Source organism: Lytechinus pictus, chromosome 16, assembly GCF_037042905.1.
Source record: "Lytechinus pictus isolate F3 Inbred chromosome 16, Lp3.0, whole genome shotgun sequence".
NCBI lineage: Eukaryota > Metazoa > Echinodermata > Echinoidea > Temnopleuroida > Toxopneustidae > Lytechinus > Lytechinus pictus.
This window is the reverse complement of record NC_087260.1, coordinates 19,015,601-19,025,765: the sequence shown is the minus strand read 5'-3', so window position 1 is coordinate 19,025,765 and position 10,165 is coordinate 19,015,601. Positions and strand designations below refer to the sequence as shown.

Below are 10,165 nucleotides of genomic sequence, written 5' to 3'. Positions count from 1 at the left end.
ATCATCAGTTTGTCTACTCACCACATGGTCTACTTTCATTTAGCCTAATATTATTAACCAGTTGGTCCAATAGCCATTTAGTCCATATACCATTTGGTCTAATTTAACTAGTGTTAGTTGTGCAAAATTAAAAGAAAATGGGTATTAGAATAAACGAAATGGTGATTAGACGTGACAAATGGACCAAATGGTTGTTAAGCGAAATGTTGGACGGAATGGCATTAGACTAAATGAAGGTAGATTATGTGGTGAGTGGACGAGTTGGCAGTGGACAAATTGGCAATTTACCCTCGGAAGACACAATAAGGAAAATAAGACGGTAACAATTCAGGTTAAAATCACTTTATTGTATCATACATAAAAAAGTATTCCGAATGTTTTAGGCGTACCCACTTCCTAACAATGCAGAAAATGCTCAGATGCAGAGTTTTACATACTAGAAAGAGGTTTCTAGAGAAACATAATACTCCAAATGAAACGATCACTAAAATATGCAAATATGGATCATTAAAATAGGTCCTATGTTTTAATTTAAATGTCGAATAATGTACATACATGTAACGGGTTAATGAGAATATAATAATCATTTAACCCTTGCAATATGCTATTGAATAAGGAAAAAAAATAGAAGCAAAAAACAATTCTTTAGGAAATTAAATATATGCAAAAGGAAATATACATGAAATTTACAAATGAAATAAAAAGGCACAACTATGTATTTTGAGAGGAAGAGCATTTGGGTGAATTCAGTTTGGTACATGATAAAAGCGGAAATTATAAGAACAAAATCACTAAGTCATACTCGAACAGCAACAGTTTACAGGTACGCGCGTACACTTCCAGATCAGACGAGGCAATATCAACAGTTCTTGAAAAATTAAAGTCGGTGAGCTGAACAAGGTGGAGAAAAGGTAGCATTTCATGAAAGTGATTTTCAGTTTCACTGACCAATTTGTTGTAAGCAACTGAAATCCTTGAATCTGATTGGCTGAGAGCAAATTTCACAGTGAAAATCACTGGCAAGATGGTTCATGAAACCCTCCCTCGACTCGTACTAACCCTTATGAATTTTATGGTTGCGTTTTTACTCAAAGCTTGTTCTTGACAACCTGAATGCTTGCTAGAGGCTTGAAAGGCATAGCAACAACTAATGTGCATGTATGCATCTGGATTCCAAGAATTACTACTAACAGGTGAAAGGAATACCTCATTGAGTTCCCAGGAAAAAAAGCATGCCTACATTTAATAAATTTGAATCAGTTTTGAAAATGGGCCTATTGAATGGTGGAAAATTCAAATAATTACGATGCATGTTTCTAGTTCATTTCCCATACTATTCCTTGTTTTATATATTTACTGATTGATGGTGTCAAAGATAATTTCTCAAGTACTTTCCCCCAAAATTACAAAAATGTTTTGTAATTGGACCTCATTATCAAAGTATACAAATAATACATGATTAAAACTAATAAATTTATTTCAAGTTATACATGTTAACCTTTACAGACTTGAACAAAGACATTGTATAGTAACACATGATATATTAAAAGGTGCAATTGTGTGAGGCTGTGCGCAACAATTGCCCATGAAATGTAATCCGTGGACATGAAAGACTTGATTGAATTTGTTTTGAACATCTTTTCGTCATCTCTTATGCCAGAATTTGTGATTTGCACTTAAACATCTTGAATTTGACCTTATAATTAGAATTTTCATAAAGACTATTTTTTCACTGCTGGCTGATGAGCCATTTTTAATAGCAGCCACACAGTATGTTTTTAAGGGTGTGTACCTGGTAATAAAAGTTTAATTCTAAAAAGGCTAATTGTTAGATAACTGCTCAAAGGAATCAAGGTACATGTACAACTGATTTGTAGTGTATGCATTCAAACTGAGGGAAAAAAAAACTAGTGCCCTTAATTTCAAGAATATCTAGCCTTAAACTGAATTATAAATCACATCTTATGATATGTATTTCCATGTACAATATACAAAAATAAATCACATTTCAAAAGAAATTTTGCATACCCTATTCTCTTCGATAAGTTGCACATATTTATTTTTCTTCAAGTGTTTATTTACATTTGTCTTTACTACGCTGCTAGCAAATTGCTCATGACAAATTGTAAACTTTTTACATCCCTCAAAATATCATTTTTGAATACCTATACTTACACAATGTACAAACAAGTAATAATTCTTCACAAAAAATATACCATCACCTCCACAAGGTAAAAGTATTTAATGGAGAAGAAATTATGTAATTTACAACTGAAATCTTCGGAATTGGGATACATTAACTGATGGGAGATGGAGAGTTTTAAACAGCAATTACAGCATGTCTAATTTAATGAAGGATTTCAAAAATTGAAGCATAACACCGAAATAAAACTTGTATACTATAGGATGGCATATGAAAGAGAAGGGGGGGGCGGCAATCACACACCTTTGCGAAAGATAACAAGAACAACCAAGCCAAAACGATACACAGATACATAAAATCATGGCAAAAGTTAATAGTACTATAGCAAATAATGAAATGATATGATCCAAACCTGCCAACATTGGCATTAAAAGAGGAAGAAATTTCAGACTCTAGGCTTGTCCTGTCATGGATAAAGTTTTTTTAATTGATGGGATCTAAGTTGCCAAGATTCAAATACAAAGAGAAAGAAACACTATGACTCTTGGCTTGTTCAGTCATGGGTGCAACAGAGCTAAACAACCTTACCGGAGATGGGATCAGAGACACAATAACAAGTTGCAGATGAAAGGAGGTATGGTAGACCGGCTTCTGAAAGGCATGCACCAATCTCATTTAGATAATATTACTCACAAGTTCACAACATGAAATCACTATGTTATGAATTCAGCAAATCTTCAAATTCTTTTGAACGTATGATGCAAATCTATATATTAACATCTAATCTATATGGGCTATATATATTTTTTAATGGGCTGTTACTCCTTTTCTGTCTACCTCCATGGTTCAACATTGTTTTGTGGTACTATATCAAACAAAGATTACTCCGTCCATGTTCTTGCATATTTTGATTTCTTGTTCACATATATCAAATTATGTGCTTCTTCCAACTGTTTTATTAAAAAAAATGCATTCTAATCAAATCAAGGGGGATTACCAAATTTTCATTGTCATATTGCAGTCATCATTTTCTTTGCAGATTGTGTGCTCCATCTGAAAAAAGCAATATGGCAGTTTTTGTTTTTGTTTTTTCAAGATGTACAACATACATGGATTCTGGATTAACACAATACTCGCGTGAACAACAAGAAACATATTCATAATTCAGCTCTTTGAAATAATATACCATCAACAAAACAATAGCAGATATGGAATTGTTTATAAATGGTCCTCAACATTCAAATGAAAAAAAAATGGGATTCAAATAATAAATTCAAATCAATCCAACTATCGTTTCACTTAATACAGCATGCATTCACATGCAGTATTATTCATTTCAATTCACAATTATATACTTGTCATGCTAAAATAACACTTTATTCATTTGTGAAATTGCATACATCCACATGTATGGTAGAACCAAATAGCAAATCAAAAAGGGGAAAAAGAAAAGGACTAACTGTAGTACTGACTTGGTCAATTACATAACTGGGGAAGGGTATCATATTTCTTAACTATATAAATTCAACTATAATACTATGTAAAACACTCCATGCTATATCGTCTGACACATTTTCAGACTTCTTATATAATTCATGCAAATAAATGGTTGATCATGAACACGTGTATGAAAGAAATGTCATTGAGATTTCAGATTTCACATGTTCAATATTTGTCTATAAACAAAGTGCCACAGCGCGGGGCTTGATTTGACTCAAAGCCATGACCTACTTGTATTCCTCACTCCCTTTCACCAGCCTAGCATATTTTTGTGCCAATTTGTGCTGTAATGCAAAAATGTGGCCTTTTGAACAGTCGCCTTGCCTGAAAATTACAGAAGTTTAAGGCCTCCCGCTATCCCTCAAAGTTTTCCCCGAACCATAACAGAATATGACTTCCTCTATTTCTATCTCATCACTGCACATCACTCAACCAGCATGCATTATTATTTGATTTGCTGATGAAAACAGTCTGAATAAATCCTTCATCAGCATATCATTCTGTAAAGTTTACTACCCAAACTCACAGGAATCGACAATAAGAAAAAAGAATCCCAGAACGATTTTCAACATGGAGCATTGAAATGTGAATAATTTCATACACAGATGGAATAATTCTTCTTTCTTTGATGTAGATGGCTCGAAGTAATGTTATCTCGACAGATATCGCAAGAAAAACAATATAAGTTGATGACAATATAAGTTGATGCTTTGTGGTTAATAAAAGAATCTACCCATAGTATTGAAAGAGTATGGAATCATGTTACATAACTTTCAAGATCATCATTTTGCAGACTGCATTTCACTGGCCTTCCTCATCAGCTATTACGTTGCCACATCACCAGACAAAAACTTCGAACACTATGATCTTAAAAACGGGAACCTCACAATTACCCTCAGATTATCAAAACTCTGCAACCGATTCAATTCTTAACCATATGATATTCTTATTCATGATCGCTCTTCAATAAACTTAGAAGTATTATATTTGATTCTCAGATAAATCACACGATTCTCTCTTATCTACTTCACAAAAGCTCTCAACGCCCTGGAAAAACCTATAAAAGCCACTGTAGAAACGAAGGAGAAAGATATGAAAGTTTTGCAATGAGAAGAAAAATGGTACATTTGTTCCAAAATCAGAAGAAAATGCCAAGATAAATTTATGATCGTTCATGAGTCTTATGCGTGACAGACCAAGAGAAGATAGGGATGTGTCTGTCGCCCTCGAAAAGCCGTGAAATAAAAGACAAGGACCCCATCTGGCGACTTCTATGAAGCCGTCATCTGAAGCGCTGCCGTGATTACACGTTGGTGCTCTTCATTCAGTTCGGCAAATGCCGGTCCCCATATGTCCCCGTTATTCTGTGAATAGAAGAAAAGACCAAGTTAAGATGATAAATAGAAGATGAATTTTAAAGCCCATCTGAAGCTTTGATAAAGCATCAATAATGTGAATTATACACAAGTATCATCTAAAACTCAAATTTTCGAAGTGTAATGGCCTTTGAATCCTTTTTTGAAGCTGTTAATTCTCTGTAAGAGTTGAAATTTTATTTTTTGATAACTTGTGTCTTAATGTTTTTAGTTTTCATTAAAACGGTTATTTTGTGCACACATGCTTTCTTCAAAATTTAGACAAAGATACCATCCTGAAATTTTAATCCTTGCTTTAAGAAAAACAAAAAACAATATGCAGATATTTTTTTTTTATCGGACATCTGAACAAAGTTCGAATTAGATCTATCAAACAGTTCTTTGTAACCACAAGAAAAGATCATTTTCATGAATTCAATGGTTGACTTTTGGTCTCATAAACCAAGAATCGCTGTCACTTCCATTTGCATACAAATCATGTTAAAGAGGTACTGCGTCTCTGTTTACAAATGCCAACTGGCTCTTGTTCAATAAACATATCCATTACTCATTATTTTTTGGCTCATGTTATATCCAGACAGTACTTTTTCAAAGTATGAAAAAGAATAGAATATTAATGATTGTTGCCAATTTGAAAGCTATGCATCTCTGTACAGGCTTCAGTCAAAAACCTTAAGATTTTCTATGCCGAGATTCAACTTACTTGCACATCCCTGATGAACCTGCAACACTTTATGAAGACCTCTTCGTTTTCTGAGAGAGCTTCTCGATCGAAGGCTTCCGCTATGACCGACAGGATGTTTGGTAAATTCTGATTGTTTTTTCCCATGATGACCTCGTTTCCACTGAAAAAGAGGGAAAAAATTTGGAAGGTAATTTCACATGAGTACAATGACTACCTCAATTCACGCTGATCAATTGAAAGTCAAGGGGAGCATTTCATGAAACAGATAGTCAGTGACTACTGTTACAAGCTACTGTAATCCTTGCATCTGATTGGCTAAGAGAAATCTATTAAATGAAAATCATTGACATGATGTTTTCTGAAAACTCCCCTGAAATGCTAAATTCCTTGGTTTAAACAATGCTATACAGACAGAAATTGTGCCATGGTTGTCAATATTGGTCAAAGCACGTTCAAGTTTATTTACACTTTTGTTCAGTGAAAATAATTAAGTTTTCAGGAAATTCAGTTACCATAGTTATATACCATGTCTTGGATGTAAGGGGAAATTTTGGCGAGTCATGTCAGAAATTTTCTTTCCAGATTCCAACGTATTGTCAGAAAGGAGTATTGTTATGGATGAATGTCAGAAAATTGAACAAAACCTAAAGGATTCTAGGCTGCATGCAGTCAAAATTTATGCCTCCACAAGTTCCACACCAAGAAAATACCCCCCCCCCCTAACTTCTACAATATAGGGAAATTTTGACTGAGTTGTGTCAGAAATTTTTCTTTCCAGATTCCAACAACATCTTACTTGTCAGAAAGGCGTATTTTTATGGATGGATGTCAGAAATTGAACAAAACCTAAAGGATTCTTGGCTGCATGCAGTCAAAATTTATGCCTCCACACCAAGAAAAAACCTCAAAATTAACTTCTACAATATTCAAATAGTGATCTCTGTGAACATTGTGATCCCCACACAGATCATTCTCTTTTCTTTTTTTAATTATTATTATCATTATTTTTATTTTCATTTATTTATTCTATTTTATTTATTTATTATTATTATTATTATTATTATTATTTTTTTTTTTTTGGGGGGGGGGGGGGTAATAAAAACTTTGACGAACAGAAATGATTTGTTTTCTGTACCCCCCAGAAATTTGAACACAACTTCACAGGTTCTTGACTGCATGCAGTCAAAATTTATGCCTACACCATTGCCAGACTAACCTCCTTCAATTTTCTATTAAACATCTGACCTTGTGATTTAACTCATATCATTGCAATTGTCACTATTGGCAAGGGGGGGTGTAATAGAAACTCTGCCAAACAGAAGGATCTGTTTTCTCTACCCCCCCCCCCCCCCCTCCATTCCCTTTAATGTAATCCTTGATCAATCCCTGGAGAGGATGATAGGGACTCACGTCCAAGCGATATCGCAGAGGAAGTCATAGATGTGGCCGGCCTCTTCCTTGTCTTCTGTAACAGGTAACCACGAGAACCAGAGTGGAATTATCTCATTCAGGTTCACCCTGTCTTGATGATACTTGATGATCTTCGTTACCGCGGCGATGGAATTCTCCGTGGCGTTGAGGTTCTCTTTCTCCCTCGCTCCGGCAGCCATGATGGTTGCACTGAGGAACGGAACAGCTTCTGCGAAGGAGACGGGAACAAAGAGCTATTGACTCTCTTTGAAATTCCTTTACAAATTCTTTAAGCCCTTGGAAAGTCTTTACAAATAAGACCCAAGTTGTGGTAACATACTCAAAGTAGTGAGAAAAAATCCCAATAAAATCACCACTCAAAGGACAGTATCAGGGCTGAGTCAGAGCACATTTTTTAAACCAGTGCCCATCAATGGTTTTGAGCAGAGACAGGTGGACCAGTAAAAAAAAAAAAATGCATATCAGTTTCAGTTCAATTTCATTTATTTCCAATTAAAAATCACAACATCAAAATTCATAAAAATACATAATTGAGCAAATGTAAACCATATTCATGTACATGTATTACAAAAGTCTTCCACATAAAATATATATGTATACAATAAGTTAACATTTTAAACAGAGGAAATAGGGAAATTATAAAAACCCCAAAATAGAGTTTGTCAAGATAACTTCCCTTAAAGGAATTAGACAAAATATAATTAACAAAATAAGATATAAGAAACTTATTTGCCCACAATAAAACACAAGATCAAACAATAAAGGGGAACAAACAAAAAAATCAAAAAAACAAAACAAAACAAAAACAAGTGGAATGCCTCTGGCCGTCTCACCTGCATCACGCGATTCAATATAGCAGCAGTGCTGATTTTGAAAACTACTATAACTCGCACAAGATGTTCAGTGATACTTGGTTACTCTTATTTCCACGTTTTATGAACTAGACCAATACACTTATAGAGATATGATGGCAATTCAACAAATACCCCCAACGTGGCCAAAGTTCTTTGACCTTACATGACCTTTGACCTTGATCATGTGACCTGAAACTCGCACAGGATGTTCAGTGATACTTGATTACTATTATGTCCAAGTTTTATGAACTAGACCAACACACTTTCAAATTTATGGCTGTAATTCAACAAATACCCCAATTTGGCCAAAGTTCATTGACCCGAAATGACCTTTGACCTTGATCATGTGACCTGAAACTCGCACAGGATGTTCAGTGATACTTGATTACTATTATGTCCAAGTTTTATGAACTAGACCAACACACTTTCAAATTTATGGCTGTAATTCAACAAATACCCCAATTTGGCCAAAGTTCATTGACCCGAAATGACCTTTGACCTTGATCATGTGACCTGAAACTTGCACAGGATGTTCAGTAATACTTGATTACTATTATGTCCAAGTTTCATGAATCAGATCCATAAACTTTCAAAGTTATGATGGTAATTCAACAGATACCCCCAATTTGGCCAAAGTTCATTGACCCGAAATGACCTTTGACCTTGATCATGTGACCTGAAACTTGCACAGGATGTTCAGTAATACTTGATTACTATTATGTCCAAGTTTCATGAATCAGATCCATAAACTTTCAAAGTTATGATGGTAATTCAACAGATACCCCCAATTTGGCCAAAGTTCATTGACCCTAAATGACCTTTGACCTTGGTCATGTGATGTGAAACTCATGCAGGATGTTCAGTGATACTTGATTAACCTTATGTATAAGTTTCATGAACTAGGTCCATATATTTTCTAAGTTATGATGACATTTCAAAAACTTAACCTTAGGTTAAGATTTTGATGTTGATTCCCCCAACATGGTCTAAGTTCATTGACCCTAAATGACCTTTGACCTTGGTCATGTGACATGAAACTCAGGCAGGATGTTCAGTAATACTTGATTAACCTTATGGCCAAGTTTCATGAACTAGGTCCATATACTTTCTAAGTTATGCTGTCATTTCAAAAACTTAACCTCAGGTTAAGATTTGGTGTTGACGCCGCCGCCGCCGTCGCCGCCGCCGTCGGAAAAGCGGCGCCTATAGTCTCACTCTGCTATGCAGGTGAGACAAAAACCAAACAAACCCTACACAAAGGTAAAAGGTGGAAAATAAATCTACACAAGTTGAAGATTGATTAAATGCTGCTTTATACTTATTTTTAATGGAAATTCACTGTCACCAAAGATTGTGAATATTAACAGCTTTAACCCATTAGCATCTGTATAAACTGTACCTACATGTATTTACTCACTGAAAGGTGCTTCATTATAACTCACATGTTGACATTATTTTTAATAATATCTTATTGATTTTTATATTTATAACTGATTTTGAATTGAATTTATTCATTTTATTGAATTTAATTTATTGTTTTATTTATAAGATTTTATTGACATAGCATGTAATTTTCTATTTAAGCAGAATACTCCCTGGAATATAAATTACTCACATTTACTAAGTGCATTGAAACAGATGGGCAGTCTTTTGTGATGCACTGAGTTTAGAATGGGTGGTTTCAGGGGATTTTGTCAAGAGCTGTATTTCATTAAGATCTTTCTTTAACTATAGAAATCTTTCACATATATTAAATTTCAATCCTTCAATCAACCAATTAGAAACATGGAAATACCAAGCAGAATTTCTCAATTCTCTTGCTTGAATTTATCGGCCAGTACTATTATGATATTGTTGCATAATGTATGGGCGTGTCATTTTGTTAGGTTTGTTTGTGTCTCTTGTTTACTCCACTGCAGTAAATTTGATTGACTTACCTACGCAAGCTTGAGCAAACTGTGGACCTCCACACTTTGCCATGACCCCGAACCCGTAGGATGCCGCCTGCCTGACTTCAGGACTCTTGTCCTGTAAATTCTCTTGCATCGAAACGAGAAAATAATCCTTATACTGCCACGCAATCTGTCAACAGAAAATAGCATTACAATTTGGTAGTTTAAAAAAAAGTGGATAAAAACATACCTTTAGAGATCCATCATTGAAATTCGTCGAAAAT

General features: G+C 34.6%; 1 protein-coding gene across 3 annotated transcripts in view; it reads right to left on the bottom strand.

The window, feature by feature from the left end:
• Positions 1–326: 326 nt before the first annotated feature.
• Positions 327–10,165, bottom strand: part of LOC135157127 (importin-5-like) — a 34,076-nt gene continuing 24,237 nt past the window's right edge. For all 3 annotated transcript variants that reach the window (XM_064111698.1, XM_064111699.1, XM_064111700.1), the window contains 4 exons: positions 9,927–10,071; positions 7,115–7,343; positions 5,723–5,864; positions 327–5,007 (listed from right to left, as the gene is read on the bottom strand). In XM_064111698.1, coding sequence (XP_063967768.1) covers positions 4,915–5,007; positions 5,723–5,864; positions 7,115–7,343; positions 9,927–10,071 — 609 coding nt within the window. In that variant the 3' untranslated portion in view covers positions 327–4,914. The remainder of the gene's footprint in view (positions 5,008–5,722; positions 5,865–7,114; positions 7,344–9,926; positions 10,072–10,165) is intronic.